The sequence below is a fragment of the Prionailurus viverrinus genome, chromosome C1, assembly GCF_022837055.1.
Source record: "Prionailurus viverrinus isolate Anna chromosome C1, UM_Priviv_1.0, whole genome shotgun sequence".
In the NCBI taxonomy this organism is placed as follows: Eukaryota; Metazoa; Chordata; class Mammalia; order Carnivora; family Felidae; genus Prionailurus; species Prionailurus viverrinus.
This window is the reverse complement of record NC_062568.1, coordinates 201,356,206-201,372,165: the sequence shown is the minus strand read 5'-3', so window position 1 is coordinate 201,372,165 and position 15,960 is coordinate 201,356,206. Positions and strand designations below refer to the sequence as shown.

General features: G+C 56.7%; 1 protein-coding gene across 1 annotated transcript in view; it reads left to right on the top strand.

Annotated features, from left to right (window-relative positions):
- IGSF21 (immunoglobin superfamily member 21) overlaps positions 1-13,864 on the top strand; it is a 226,942-nt gene extending 213,078 nt beyond the window's left edge. Inside the window, exons 5-10 of the mRNA XM_047868900.1 lie at positions 1,548-1,663; positions 3,975-4,449; positions 11,760-11,845; positions 12,213-12,405; positions 12,801-12,839; positions 13,634-13,864. Coding sequence (XP_047724856.1) covers positions 1,548-1,663; positions 3,975-4,449; positions 11,760-11,845; positions 12,213-12,405; positions 12,801-12,839; positions 13,634-13,707 — 983 coding nt within the window. The 3' untranslated portion in view covers positions 13,708-13,864. The remainder of the gene's footprint in view (positions 1-1,547; positions 1,664-3,974; positions 4,450-11,759; positions 11,846-12,212; positions 12,406-12,800; positions 12,840-13,633) is intronic.
- Positions 13,865-15,960: the final 2,096 nt, after the last annotated feature.

The following is a 15,960-nucleotide window of genomic DNA, read 5'->3' as shown; positions in this document are numbered from 1 at the left end:
TGGACAGCCCTTCCCAAGTGAAGTCCTCAGATCCTGGCTCCTGTCCTCCTGAATGCAAGGGGACTGCGGAAATAATAGTGTGAATCCGAAGAATAGCAGATTCCTGGGGCGCCTGGGTGGTTCGGTCGGTTAAGCGTCCTCTTTCGGCTCCGGACGTGAATGTGGTCCGTGAGTTCGAGCCCCACGTCGGGCTCTGTGCTGACAGCTCAGAGCCTGGAGCCTGCTTTGGATTCTGTGTCTCCCTCTCTCTCTACCCCTCCCCTGCTCATGCTCTGTCTCTCTCTGTCTCAAAAATAAACATTAAAAAAATTAAAAAGAATAAAAAAGAATAGCAGCTTCCTACCATGTGCTAAGCCCTTTCACACTTAGGAGCTGGCCCCTCCGTCACATCCATCTGCCAAGCTTTACTCCCATTTAGCAGATTGGGGAACTGAGGCTCAGAGCTTTGGTAACTTGCCCCAGGACGTGGAGGTTTGGCGACCTGGCTGAGATTTGGATCCAGAGGTTCCCAATGGCTCCACGGGTGTCCTTTCCACTACCCCACAGTGCCCACCCAGGAGCCCTGGCTTTGTCACGCCAGCCAGTGATTGCTGAGCAGAGTGAGCCACCAACTTCCAGAAAGAAAGGAAAGAGGCAGCTCTTGGCCCTAAATGCCTCTCAAAGCCACCTACTCTCTGTTGCCCTCACCCTGCTCTAAATGGACAGCCCGTCCAGCCTGAGTCACACTGTGTGTTTTCAGCGTCCAAAATGCAATCCTGATCGTGGCGCTGCTCTTGCTTAAAACTTTCAATGGCTCCCCAGTGCTCTCAAGACAAAGAAGAACACGCATGACCAGTGGTGTGCTGGGAAACCCCCTCTCGGGGGGCTGGGGCAGAGAAGAGAACACACAAAAAGCCTTGGTTTGTGGTGGTGGCCAGTTTCCGTGGTGTAAAGCTCCCTACTGTGGCCGATGTCAGGCTACCAGAGCAGTCCTGGAAATGGCACATCTGGGTCTCAGGCGCTGCTAGGAACCGGCCCTAGCGCACCACTGCAAGCGGTAACCTATGGTCAGTGGCTCTGCTTTGCACCCCGCACACTTCTCAGGGCCCCTCCGCCCCCATCCCCAGCTCCTTGCCCTCCCCCTGCCGCCTGCCGGGGCTGACATGCTCCAGACCTCCGCATACGCTGTTCCCTCCAACTGCCACACTTGTCCTTTATCTCGGGTTGCTTCCTCGGGTCACAGAACTTGCTCAGACTTGGGCAGGGGCCCCTTTCCTCCTGTTACACCTCCCGGCACCTGATGCGCTTCCCACGTTTAACTGTATGGTCCCTTGATTCATGCCCTTCTTCCCAGCAGGCTGTAGGCCCCTTGAGGCTGAGCCCCTGTCTGTGTGCCCGGCAGGGACATCGTCCCGACTGCAGTTGGTGCCAGTAACACCACCTAGAGTCATGCAACCCTCCTCCCCTTCCTGCTCCCCGCACCCAGCACGGGACCTGGCCCATCTCAGGGGATCTCTTCCTGAATCTTCCACTAAACCTTTGTTTCGCTGTCCTTCCCTCTTGGGTAGCTCCCCCCACCTCCATCGAAGTGATGGCCGCAGACATGCCCGCCCCCTTCAGCCGCTACCAAGCCCAGAACTTCACGCTGGTCTGCATTGTGTCTGGAGGGAAACCAGCGCCCATGGTGAGTACCTCTGGAGTGCCCACTTCCTCCTCCGTCCCTGCCGGGCCACCCTGCTCTGTGACTTGTCCAGCTGCAGATGTCACCGTGGCGTCCACTTTGCAGAATAAAGGGGAGAGGGTGAGAGCCCCTGCCTTGAGCCATCTGCCTTGGTCTGACCCCATCTACTCATCTGACCCACCCTTGGGATCTTGCTCCCAAGATCCCAGCACAGAACCCCACTTTTTCTGGACCCTGGGGTCCCAGAACTGCACAGTGGGTCCTTAGGGAAGCCCAGCATCAAGCAGAGCCCTGCCCCACTTATCGGACAGAATGGGGACAAATGAGGCCCAGAGAGGGGAAGGGACGGGTCCAGAGTCACCTACAATGTTCTTGACGGACGTGGGACTCAAGTTCATGCCCTCCAGCTCCAATTCCACTGTGGAGGGAGGGAAGGGAGGAAGGCTGGAAGGAAAGTAAGAGAGAGAATTCCTGTTTGGACCAACTCCGACCCACCCTAACTGCTTTGAGGTCCGCCAGCCCAGCTCATGCATTATCGCCGTGGCCACTTCAAGCGGTGGGGGCGCTAACATAGAGAACTGGGTTCTAGCCCCTGCCCTGCCTTAAGCAGAAAGATTCCCCTCTGCTTCCCAGTTTCTGCAAAGAGGCTTAGGGAGTGGACAACATTAACATTTTCAGCTTTTTTTTAGGAGCACCAGGACCTCTTTGGTCCAAATGAAATACACGCAGCCCCACGTGTAAGACATGTAAGAGTGAAGGAAGGTCAGGTTGCCCTTATGGAGCCCTGAAGCACCTGTGTGGAACCCTTAAGATTCCCTGAACCCATATTGAGAATCCACACGCTACGTGCTGTGAAGGCCCATCTCCCTGCACCCATACCTCATGGTCCCAAGGAGACAGATAGATAAAAAGGCAACTTCAACCCCAGCGATTGGTGAGAGCAGGAAATGGTCCCCAAGTTTCCCCCTTTGGAGCCCATAAAGAGGTCTGGCCTCTCTAAAATCAGACAAGCTGGTCTTTTTCTCCAAAGAACGACTTCTTTCCCAGAGGACACAAAGAAAGTCTCCCCACGGCCCTGGGGCTGCAGGAAGACTCCCCACCCCCAACCCCTGCCTGCTCCTGCCATTTAAGATATGGCAATAAAATGTTCAATATTCATATACACATATATATAGTTGCATATAGATGTAAAAGACATTTCTCTCTCTCTCTCCACACACACACACACACACACACACACACACACACACACACACACACACAAGATCCTTAATTCCCCGCGTTCCAGGCATCTTACGTTTGCCTGGGACATCAGAACTTAAAAGAATTCTTTGGTATAAATTACAAACCTGCTTTTGAAGCACTTTTCAAAAGAAAACGAAAGAAAGAAAGAAAAACCCAAAGCAGGCTATTATGTGCATATGAGATCCTTCGCTGGAGCTATAAACTGACAGATTCTCCGGGTCCCACATTTCATCCCCCCCTCCTCTCCCTTCCCCTCTCCCACAGCCCCCCTCCTCTCCTCCCCCACATCCTCCTCCCTCCCCTCACCTTCACCAGCATCCTGAGAAAGCTGCTTCCTGCCCTCCTCTCTCCCTGTCTCCCATCGATTTATTTACCTGATTTATTAAAAAATACACCCAATCCCCACAGGCCTCTGGGCACACGTACCAACATAAAAGACAGCAAATTAAATTAAATGCCGCCTCTCAAAACTTGGGTTCCCCATTAGAGAAAGCGAGAAGATGTTTGCTTTCACCCCATCCCCACACCTCGCTCTCTCCCACACATGCACCTGTTTCCTTCCTTCTGGTTGCAAACCTCCAAAACGCACCCACGGAGATCCCTTCCTCTGCATCCTTCTTCGGATGGCTCACTTCCTCTCAGGCGCCTTCCTACCTTCTCCCTCGTCCAAATGCTGTCCCCAGGTGGGCACAGACCTCTCCCTCGCAGCCCAGGTGGCTGCTGGGGCTGCGCCCTGGGCCCCTGTTTCAGTACATTGTTTCATTGAAGCATCCGACAGCCCCCAGAGCAGCTGTCCTTACTCCCCTTTACAGGTAAGGAAACTGGGGCTCCAAGAGGCTCACCTGCTGGTAAGGACGGAGGTGGGCTTGGCCTCTGCCACTAGGAGCTGTGTGTGTCCCCCTCGACCTGAGCTGGCTCAGAGTACCTCGGGTGCTGCAGGGAAAGGAATGAGGGAGAGTCCATCCGGAAGGAGGAGGCGGCCTTGGAAGAACGGGCATTCTGTGGCCAGGTCCTCTGAGGTCCCTCCGTCGGTCATGAAATGCTTACCGCACCCTCCTTGTAATTTCAGGTTTATTTCAAACGCGATGGCGAACCCATCGATGCCGTGCCCCTGACGGAGCCGCTGGAGGCAAGCTCTGGCCCCTTCCAGGACAGCAGGCCTTTCCGCAGCCTCCTGCACCGTGACCTAGATGACACCAAGATGCAGAGGTCGCTGTCTCTGCTGGACGCCGAGAACCGGGGCGGGCGCCCCTACACAGAGCGCCCCGCCCGCAGCCTGACCCCGGACCCCGGCGTCCTCCTCCAGCCGACCACCGAGAACGTCCCAGAGACGGTGGTGAGCCGCGAGTTCCCGCGCTGGGTCCACAGCGCCGAGCCCATCTACGTCCTGCGCCACAGCCACACCCCCGGCAGTGACGGCACCGTGGAGGTCCGTGCCTTGCTCACCTGGACGCTCAACCCGCAGATCGACAATGAGGCCCTCTTCAGCTGTGAGGTCAAGCACCCAGCGCTGTCGATGCCCATGCAGGCAGAGGTCACGCTGGGTAAGACTTGGTGGGTGCCGCTCTGCGGGGACCCTGCAGAGCTGGGGAGCGGGGAGCCTTGGGTCCTTGGGTCGCCGGCCACCTCGGACGTGGGGAGGGGTGGGGCACGGAGGCGTCCGGGGCAGGCCCAGAGATCAGGGCCGGGGTTCTTAAGGAGGTTTGCTGAGCTGGACTGGGGAACGTGGGTGGTCACAGGGAGGTCAGGAGAGCTTGCTGGACGGGGTCAGGAACACTAGAAATCAGGGGAATTTGGTCCGTCAGTATCGCGAATATGTGAGTCGGAGAAGTTTGCTGCGTGAGTAATTAAGCAGAGGAGGGTTCAAAGGTGGACACTATGGCCCCAGAGCCTCGCTCTTAGCCTCTCACTGTGCCACATCCGTGGTCTCGGGCCGCTGCCCCTGAGTACTTTCGCGTGTCATTCCTTGGAGACCTCACGAGCTCCCCCTACTGCCCGGCCCTGTGCTAGGCGCTGGGACCTCATCAACCCGCAGCCTGCCCCTACCACCCTCTCCGGACCCCCGCGCTTCCCACTGTCCTTTGGCGAATGTGAACCTCAGGATGCCATCTGCTCCGGGCTGGGAGGCAGAGCAGCCTCACCCCTTCGCTTTTTCCCCCAGGAAAGCTGTCCCCTGCCCCTCTTGCCCAAGCAAAGCTCCGCTTCCCTGGGATGGTGCCCTGCCCCACCCCCACCGACACGGGGAAAGACCAGACAAGGACTTGAGAGCAGCTGGAAAAGTGAGTGTGCAGCTCACAGCTCGCATCGCAGTGATGAGGGGGTGCTGCCCCTGGCCTGCCCCACCCCCTTGCCCTCCCGCACCCCAAGCCAGATTAAGGACTCACCTGCCCGGTCCCTGATCGCAGCTGGTTCCCTTGACCGGAGCCGTGCTGGCGTGCACTCCACCGCCCCCCCCCCCCATCGGAGCAAGGGCAAGGCCCCTTCACAGGCACTGGGCATGCGCGGTCACGTGTGTGCACCCCCGGGGGAAGCGAGGAGCAGGGCACACTGCAAGGCTGCCAAGACGCAGGTGCCAAATCGGGCGGATGACACAGACCCCCGCGTTGGCTTCCCATCCAACCTTGGCTGCCGTCTGTTGGTGGGATCTCAGGCCTCAGGTCCCCGAGCCTCAGTTTTCTGACCTGTTGAATGGAGAGAATAATTGTAAGCTCATAAATATCAGGAGCCAGGCTCCCTGCAGGATGATTTGCCTACAAGTGCTCCTGGCACAGGTGCAGTGAGCTTATGGGGCAGGGAGAGACGCTGTCATTATTCCCGTTTCACAAGTGAGGGGAGCCAGCCAGGCTTGGAGTAACTCTCCTTAGGTCAGCCAGCCAGGTCCGACCCTAGGCCCACATTCTTCACCACTGTGCCATCTGCTGGGGCTGTGGCCAGGGGAGAGTGCTATGAGCTGGGGGGCGGGGTGAGGGAGAGTGGAGGACACCCTGCTCTCTGGCCACGGCGGGGAGACAGTAGGATGGGCAGGTGACCTCGGGACACAGAATCCAATCATCTGATCAGGACTTTGAAGGTCAGGCCAGGGCGGCCCAGAGCCTCCCCGCGATCTCTGCTGTTCCCTCTGTCGGGATGTCCTCCCCCAGCTCAGACACTACTCCCCACAAGAAGACGGATGCCTGGTGGTCCCAGAACCCATCTCAGTAGATGGCGACTACGTTCTTCCCATTGGCGGAGCCTGAACCCTCAGAGTCGCTTGCTTTTCCCGCTCTTTTCCCATGCTCCGCGTCTAAGCCAGCCTCAAGAACCTGCCCCCACATCTGCCGCTTCTGGTGGTTTCCTCTCCGACCACCCAGTTCCCACCTGGATTTCGCAGCCTCCAGGCTGGTCTTTCCGCTCCCACCCTCATCCATTCTGCTCTTCGTGCTGATTGATCGGCTTAAGATATAAATCAGATCGTGACACACATACATACCCACCCCAGCCCTTCCAATGGTAGACGAACAGATGGACAAAACAGAATAGAATTCAGAAATAGAACCCAGGGAGACAGTCCATCTTGATTTTTGACGAAGGCCCCAAGGCTGTTGAATGGGGAAGGAGAAGTTGTTTTAACAGACAGCCTTGAACAACCAGAGACGCTTAAGGGCAAAATGACCCCAGTCCCCTATCTCGCGCACACACAAGAATTAATTTGAGATGAATCACAGGCCTAAATGTGAAATCCAACATCATAAAGCTTCTAAAGCGACGCATAGGAATCTGGCTTTGTGACGTCGAGGTAGACCAGGAGTTTTTCCAAAGGTCACAAAAGGCACCAAATGAAAAATTGAACACTGGTAAATGAGACTGAGTCAAAATCCAAAGCTTCTGCTCATAAGAAGGCACCTTCAGGAATACATATAGAGGCTGAGAAGAAATACGCTCCCTACAGATTTATGACAAAGGATTTGTATCCAGAATATATAAAGAACTACTACAGATCACGAATGGTAAGACAACTCCATTAAAAAAAAAAAGAAGAAAGAAAGAAAGAATATGTCCGAATGGCCCATAAGCATATGAAAAGGTTTATAATATCATTAGTCATCGGGAAAATGAAGATTAGGACCTCAGTGGGGTACCGCCGCACAAGCAATAGAACGGCTAACGTCGAAAGAACGGGTAATGTCAAATGCCAACAAGGATGTGGAACCATCAGAACCTTCGTGCGTCGCCGGTGCGAGCATAAACCAGTGCCACCATGTTGGACGATTAGCACTTGCTTTCCCAGATGAAAACACCCTTACTTTATGACCTAGTAACTTCACTCCTAAGTGTTTACCCAAGACAAATGGAAACATTATGTCCACAAACGTTTGGAGGTGAATGTTCACAACAACGACAATAAAAACTGTAAGGAACCCGAATGTCCGTAATTGGGAAGGTGGGAGAACAAAACCGTGCTGTCGTCCTACGATGAGCTACTTCTCATCAATACAGATGAACTCCTGTTAGTCGCGACCACGTGGACAGAGCTCAGAAAACATGATACCGTGTGCTACACGCCAGACGGCACAGAGTACACACTGCGGGATTCCGTTTATACGGTAAACTTCTAGAACATTGACCAAAACTCTCCAGTGAGAGAAGTCAGAACAGCGTGTACCTATGGGGGGTGGGGGGGGGGGGTGGAAGGAGGCATAAAGGAACCTTCCGGAGGGATGGGGGTGTTCTAGAGTTTGATTGGGACGGTGGCTACACAGGTGTTCGCGTTAGGATTCGCTAAGTTGTGTTCAGAAGAGTGCATTTCCCTGCACAACTGCCATTACATTTAAAACCAAATCCCAGTGATGTCCATACATTACCCCCCCTCTGCTCTGTCCGCTCCAGCCACGGGGTCCTCTTAACTCTTCTGTGAATGCACCCAGCTCGGGCCCACCACGGACTTTGCACCGGCTTTCCTTTCTGCCTAGAATAATCTTGCCCCAGATATTCTTAAGCCCTCTGTCCCTAAGGCCCCTGTTCAGATCTTCTACTCAGAAAGTCCTTCCTTGAACACCGTATCTCAAACAGCCTCTTCCTCCTGGCTCCACCAGCTGCTTATCTCACTTTATTCTCTGGCATCACATTTCGCTCAACCTGCAGGTACATTACGTGTTTCCTTATTCCCTGGATCTCCCACTGGAATTTAAATTCCGTGTGGGCAGGGTCTCTACCTGCCTCGTTCACACGGTACAAGGCTCAGAATGATCCCTAACATATTACTCAGTAAGCACCTGTCTAAGAATTAAGTCATACTTTTCTGGGTTGTTGTGAAGATTAAATAAGGCAGTACATATCCATCCAGTGCTTAGCATAGTGACAGACAGAGTAAGCACTCAGTAAATATCAGCTACTGTTATATTCATTGTTATAGCCCCAGCATTGCCCTGCACAGTAATCGGCACAGTTTAGGTGAACCACAAATAACTAGATGTATAGAGCAGATGAATGAGTGGGTGGGTGGGTGGGTGGGTGGGTGGATGGATGGATGGATGAGTGGGCGGGTGGGCAGATGGATGGATGCATGGGTGAGTAGGTGGATGGATGGATGGGTGGGTGGAAGGAAGAACAGATGGATAGATGGACAGAAGGGTGGATGGATGGATGGATGGATGGATGGATGGATGGATGGGTTAGAGAACAGGTGGAAGATGGACAGAAAGGTGAACAGATGGATGGGTGGGTGGGTAGGTGGATGGATGCATAGATGAATGCATGGGTGAGTGGGTGGATGGATGGATGGATGGATGGATAGATGGATGGATGGACGGACGGACAGATGGACGGATGGATGGATGGAAGAACAGGTGGATAGATGGACAGAAAGGTGAACAGATGGATGGGTGGGTGGGTGGATGGATGGATGGATGGGTGGATTGGTGGATGGATGGATGGATGGATGGATGAATGATGGATAGATGGATGAATGGATGGATGGGTGGATGGATGGGCAGATGGATGGATGGTTTTAGTGAACACCCAGAATTCCTGGGGGAAACCTAGAGGAGCTTTTCCATGAGATTTCACAAGGCTGTTCTTGCAGTGGAATCTCTTCAGGAGAGATAAGGAGGGCAGCTTATATCATCAGGATCGTTTATACTCCCCTAGACAGATGCACACCACTTTCCATTTCACGTTATAGCCTCCCATCTGTGCTCCATTATCATTTTCAGAGTAACTCCTCAAAAAGTGTACTAACCTATTGTCCCCCACTTACAGGTAAGGAGACTGAGGCCCAACAAAGTTGAACTGATACATCCAAGTCATGCTGTCAGAGAGCAGAAGCCTAGGCCCCAATCCTGGGTCTCTGGACCCCCACTCTTTCTGTGTATCCAGCGGTGGAGGGCAGGGAAAGCCCAGGGGCTCAGAACATTCCTTTTGGAGACTCTCAGTGCTGTGTTCTAGGAGCAGGTGGGGGTTGGGGAGGCAGAATTTGACTGCCAGGAGCTGCTGGTGGCTCTTGGTAGGGGTGTGAGTGGGGAGGGTGACAGCAGCTGGCCTGGCTTGTGGAAGCAGCATCAGAAGCAGCAGTGACAGGGGCGGGGGTGGGATCTTCCGCCAAGGTGCTGGTTGGTCAGCAGCTGCCAGGATGGCGCTCAGAGTGAGGGCAGGACAGACCCCTCACCTGCCCCCCTTCGTCCCCCAGGGCCAGCTCCACACAGGAGCCTCTGGGAACCTGCAGCTCAGGCAGCCACGGAGAGAGTCTGGCTGCCGGAGTGAAAGACAGCACCCCTTCCTCCCCACCAGCCCTGGCCTCGGGGCCTCCCTCGGAAGACCCATCGAGCCCTGCTCCCATCACTTCCTTGCTGTGCGGCCTCCGGCAAGCTGCAGCCCTCCAGAGGGCCAGGTGTATGGCCTGCAAAATGGGTTTCATGCAACCCTGCCTCTTAAGCACCCTGAGGATGGGGCGATAGGCCTAACAGGGAGTCTAGAGCATGTGAGGTTTCCTCCCACCTCACTCGCTAGGCCCTCCGCTGGAAGGGGCGGCCGCTAGCACTGGGGTGGGGGGCGGGGCAGCAGGGGGCCCGGCAGGCGGGGCTGTTCTCATTGTTCCCATCATGCACCTGGGGAAAGCCCGGTGCAGTGACCCAACCAAGGCCACGCACGCTAGACCGGAATCCGCCCCAGCCTCCCTCCCGTCTGGCGCTGGCTGGCGGAGGCGGCCCCGGAAGCCGTCCCTGCGCCCCCACTCCTCCCATCCGTGCGTCCCTCAGCCCCACGTGGCACTTCAGACGCCTGGCTCGTGGTTTAATTAATAGTCCTTTCGTTTCCTTCTCAGAGAATGAACTTCGCAATGCCAGGGAGACCACCCACATCTGCGGGCTGCTCTGATTTCCACTTGGAGAGCTGAGCGGGGAAGGAGAGGCTGGGGAGGAGGCAGGGGTGGGTCAGGGAGAGCCCAGGCCAGCCCCAGGGCCTGGGACACAGCTTTTCTCCTGCCGTCACCCCCGGAAGATGTTCGCAGAGAAGGCACGGGGTGTGGCCCTCTAACCAAAGCCTTGAGGCCTCCCTCCAGCTGGGGAGGCCTCTCCCCCATGCCCCCTGACCTTCGGCCTCAGTGCCCACAGGACCTGGCTCCTCCTTACCCCCCTGGAACCCTCCTCAGGAGTTTCGTGTCTCAACTGAAATGTCACCTTCTTTGGAGGAGACTCTGGCCGGCACTCACCCTCCGTATGAGCAGAGCATCTGCATACTGGTTTCCCGTCTGTGCACTCGCTTGTGCGTGGAACGTGTGCCCGACCCAAGTGTGAGCTCCCAGCGGGCAGGCACCTGGCTTGCCCACACTGCGTGCCCCCCCGCACCGCCCAGAGCCTGGCACGGGAGTGGCTCACTAATTGCCTGTTGAATGACTGAATGAGTCTGGGGGAAAGAGCCTCAGGAAACATGGGAAATTAACCGTGTGGGTGACAGTGGATAAGCCCCTTTGTTACTCCTGCACCTCGGTTTCCCAATCTGATCCTGAGGGGACGGGCTCAGAGGTCCCGGTGGCTCTCCCAGCCCTGACATTCTCTTGTGCGGAGGACGGCAAGGCCCCGGGCGTCTTGTCCCCCAAGCTCACGATATAAAGGGCCTTGAAAGAAGTGATATAGGAGGTGAGGAAAGAGGCAGGGAGGACAAGGGCCGACAGGAGGAGATGGTCCCCCACACACACCTGTCTAACCCCCCGTACCTCCAATCTAGGGATTCCAGAAAAACCCCACTGGGCAGATTACTAGAAGGAGCATCGGGCCAGAAGGGAGACAGCGGAGTCTTGTCCTGGCTCCTACTCACTGCGTGACCTTCGGCAAGTCCCTTGCCCTCTCTGGGCCTGGTTAACCCAGCCGTGCAGGGGGTGATAACGGCAGAGTCCCGCCTCATGAGGATTTAGCGTGGGTGGCAGTTTGGGGTATTTCAAGCCGTCGCAGCTGCTGGGACAGGCTCCCTGCCACTAACAGCCGAGTCGTTTGTGGGGTAGACTTCTCTTGGGCGTCCCCACCTCCACCGTCCCCTGGGCTTCTCTGACCTGACCCTGATCAGCCTTGTGCTCGTCTTTCATCCGCACCGAGAGTGAACCCCACAGGGCCAGGGGTCGCGTTCTGTGCACCACCACTGAATCCCAGGTCTCAGGGTCGGACTGATTGCAGGGGCTCGGGGACTGAGTGTGCGTAAGAACGCAGGCGTGGATGGATGAATGGGCATCGTCAGAGCTCCTGGCTCAGTGGCAGCTCCCCCCACGGATGCTCGCTGCTGGACTGGAACTTTCTCTCCCGCTTTCCCCGTGCCTCCTGTCCTCGCTCAGTCTCCCCTTCTCCATATATACGCATACCTCTCTGACCTGGCCTTCCTCTCCCTACAGTTGCCCCGAAAGGACCCAAAATCATGATGACACCCAGCAGAGCCCGGGTCGGGGACACAGTGAGGATTCTGGTCCACGGATTTCAGGTCGGCCTCACTCCGAGCATCTGGAAGGGTGGTGGGAGGTAACAGGGACACCACTGGTCACTGGTATCCCTCTAAGACACTTCCCTTGACCTCAGTCCCCCAGCCGGTGAGGCTGAATGGCCTCTGATGAGGAAGGGCAAGGTTTTGCTCTCCATCCAGAGCCCAGCGCAGACCCAGCTCATGGACTTGGCATCCTTTCCGGCCCTGGAGTCCTTCTCTTGCTGGGGTTCCGGGCAGCCACTCCTGCCCCATCGGATGGCAGCGTGTGTCCAGCCCCGGCCAGGCCGTGCCTCTGACCCCTTCCTGCTCTGGCAGAATGGTTCCCCTTGTGACCCAACGCTCCCCCCCCCCAACCCCCGACCCACAGAACGAAGTCTTCCCGGAGCCCATGTTCACCTGGACGCGGGTCGGAAGCCGCCTCTTGGATGGCAGCGCTGAGTTTGACGGGAAGGAGCTGGTGCTGGAACGGGTTCCTGCCGAGCTCAATGGCTCCATGTACCGTTGCACAGCCCAGAACCCCCTGGGCTCCACCGACACACACACCCGGCTCATCGTATTTGGTACGCTGCCCTGAGCGGGGGTTGGGAGGGCGACCAGGGGTGGCGCCCTGGCTGGAGCCATCCCAAGGACGAGGGAACGGCCGGGGCCCGGGTCCCCTAAGTTTGCCTGCGAGGATGCCTCACACAGAGGCACCAGAGTTCGGTGCTTGAAGCTGGATCTCTGGGTTCGGATCCCGGACGCATCACTTCACAGCCGGGCAACCTGGGGCAAGCCGCTCCACCTCCCCCATTTCTCCGTCTGTGAAGCAGACCTAATGCCACGTCCGCACAGGGGCTTTGGGCTGCCCCGAGAGGGCGCCCGCGATACCACACGGCAGGTGCTGGAAACGGGAGGGTTCCTTTACGGAGCTCTGAATGTCACCCCAAGCCGGTTCTCTTTCCGTCCTTTCCAACAGAAAACCCAAATATTCCAAGAGGAACGGAAGACTCCAATGGTACGTCCTCACCCTCAGAGCTTCTCGCTAAAACCCAAGGGATCTGCAAGGGTCCAGGCAGCCCCGGTCTCCCCAGCGGCCCGTTCGTATACCCTTGCCTTTGCCTCAAGCCTCAGGCGGGCGGTTGCCCTCTGGTTCAACAGAGTCTGGGTCAGGGGTGGTCAGGAATGGGTGCTGAGGCACTAAGGGGGACTCAGCACCCTGAAATCAGCCAGTGGGGGTTTCCAGGGACCTAGCGTGTCCCCTCGCCACCATCCACAATGACTCTAGCTCGCTCAGCTCAGAGAACTTAGCTGCCCTGGCCCTAAGAGGATGTGTCGCCATTGACCATGGGCTTGTGCCCCCGGGCTCGGGACCACTCCACAGGGCAGCGGGGAGCACATTCAGGTGCCTCGGCTGGAGACTCTTATACCCCCCTCCCTGAGCTCCTGCCCAACCTGAGCACCGGTCCACGGGACCCAAACACCGCTCCCTGGCCCACCAGCCCTTTCCTCCCCACACTGGACTGATCTCACATTTCACAATGGAGGCCCCCACACCCGGTCCCCACTGGATGGTCCCAGTGGCCACCAGGGAGCCTGAGCTCAGTCCAGCAAGCCCGGGGCAGGGAAGGGGTCACGCCCAGTTTGGTGTGACAGGTGGCAGAGCTTGGATTTGAACCCAGTGCATCCCGTGGCTGAATCCAAACTCTGCTGGGGCCCCTTTGAAGCTCTGCCATCCGGGATCCGTTCCTGCCCCGCCCATCGGGGTCCGCGGCCCTGACCCTGACCCCGCTCCCTGCCGCCCTGACACAGGTTCCGCTTCTGGCCCTGCTGGCGTCCGGCTCACCTTGGTGCTCGCCCTGACAGTGGTCCTGGAGCTGACGTGAAGGCCCGGCAGCCGCTGCCGCCACTCCACCCCGCGCTGACTTCGCCGCGATCGGTTTTCTTTTCTTTTCTAAACTATTTCCAGTCCGTTCTTTGTCTCTTTCTGTCTGTGTCTTGGCTTCTTCAACCAGTTTAATTAAAACGAAACAATTTTCCCCACCTTAGTCTGCGGCTCTGAATTCGTCTTTTGTTCTGTGGCAGCGACTGGCACTCCCTGGCCCCCAGTGTCAGGACAGGCCCCGGGGAGGGGGTGACAGAGGGGACAGAAGGCACGCTCCTTCCGGGAAGAGGAGCAGAGGTGCGGCTTACTGTCTCGGTCCAAGCGACCAGATGCGAGAAGTGGCCGGAGATTCTCAGGAAATGCAAGGCTCTTCGGGGCCGAGTGTAACAGTCAGCTGTTGCCGCAGTACTGCTGCGTAACAAACCAACCCAACCTCAATTTACGCAACAACACGCATTTCTTAGTATGCTCGTGTTCACGATGAAGCTGTTCCGCTGGTCTAGTCCGAGCTCAGTTGGGCAGCTTTGCTTCAGGTGACAGGTCGACTGGGCTGGACTCTTGGCTATGGTCGGGTTCAGGTCTCCACCACACGTGTTTGCTCTAGGCCCAGGCTACAGGGGCAGTGGCTCTCCGACATTTGATGCTCTTACGGTGGCTCACCAAAGCTCAAGGAGCAACCCAAACCCACAGCCATAGGCAAGGCATCTGCCTGTCGTGTCTATGAATGCTTCTTTAGCCAAAGCAAGTCACCTGGCCAGAGCCAACATCAATCACGATCATGCAAAAGCCAGTGGCAGAGGTTCCAGAACTTTCTACCCCACCATGAGAAGATTCCCTGTGCCATTCGGCTATTAGCTCAAAGGGAAGGACTGAGAGACCCTGGGGAGAGTTGGGGTTGGCCCCTCTGAGCTGTAGCCAAGACTGAGGGTCATCGGGGGGACCCCACAGAGGACTGTATTAGTTTGGATAGGGCAGGCCATGTTGCAGTAACACAGTAACCCCAGAGTCTCACTGGCTTAGCATAATAACAATTTATTTGGGGTTCATGCAGGTCAGGCAGCCCTCTTGCATGTTGTAGCTACACTAACCAGAACATGGGGTCTCTGGAATCTCCAGGGTGGGGGAGGAGAGGGCCGGAGGCTCGCCGCGGCAGGCAGGACAATGGTCCCCCAAAGATGTCCACACCCTAATCCCCGGAACCCATGTATATGTTACTTCACACGACATAAGTCATTTTGCTGATATGATTAATTTAAGGATCTTGAGATGGGAAGATTCACCTGGGTTATTCCAGGTGGGTCCCATGTCATCCCAAGGGTCCTTCAAGAGTGAGGCGAGAAGGTCAATGTCCGCAGCAGGAGGTGTGACAACCGGAGCAAGGGACTGGAGTGAGAGGCCAGGAGCCTACCCATGCAGGTGGCCCTGGAAGCCAGGAGGGCACCGGAGCAGATTTTCCCCGAGAGCCTCCCGAAGGAGCTGGCCCTCTGCGATCACTTAAGTACCAAAAGACTCTTTCGGACTTCCGATCTCCAGGATGCTACGGGAATAAATTTGCCTTGTTTGGAGCCACGAAGGTTGTGGTAATGTGTTACAGCAGCCACGGGGAACCCACCCGATCACACAGGGTGTTTTGAGGGGCCAGGCCTGGTGGTGCCACAGGTCACCTGTGCCCACCTCCCATCGGCCAGACGTACTTACGTGGCCCCAGCTAACTGCAAGGAGGCTGGGAAATGGGTCTCCTGTGTACCCTGGGAGAGGAAATGCAGTGGAGAGCACAGAGCGTTGTGTCTGCCATGGAGAAGCACAGGACGGAGGGGGAGGGGGGAGGCCCTGTCCCCCGGAGTGGCCCCCACCTCTGCCCCATGATGTCACTGAGCTCTCTGTGCCTCTCCCAGGAATTGTGCTGGGGAATTGGGGGGGGGGCGTCCCTACCAAATCTCCAGACCCCAGACATGCCAGGCTGGGAATTAAGCCGTGGCTTTGCCCCCCTTGCTGTCTTCACGGCCCCTTTGCCTCTGGCCAAGTCAGGACCTGGATGGCCAATTCTATTCATTTCCATATTGCCTCCCAAATCTCTACCCCCCTAACTTCCCTGCAATTCCAGACTCAGAAATCCAACTGGCTACAATTGGCCCCTCCCCGCGTGGGTGTCTAACATGCCCCTCCCACTCCCTGGGGGCTGAAACTCAGCTTTGGATTTGCCTTCCTGTACATGCTCCTCCTCCAGACTTGCCCTTCTCAGAAAATGGTCCCC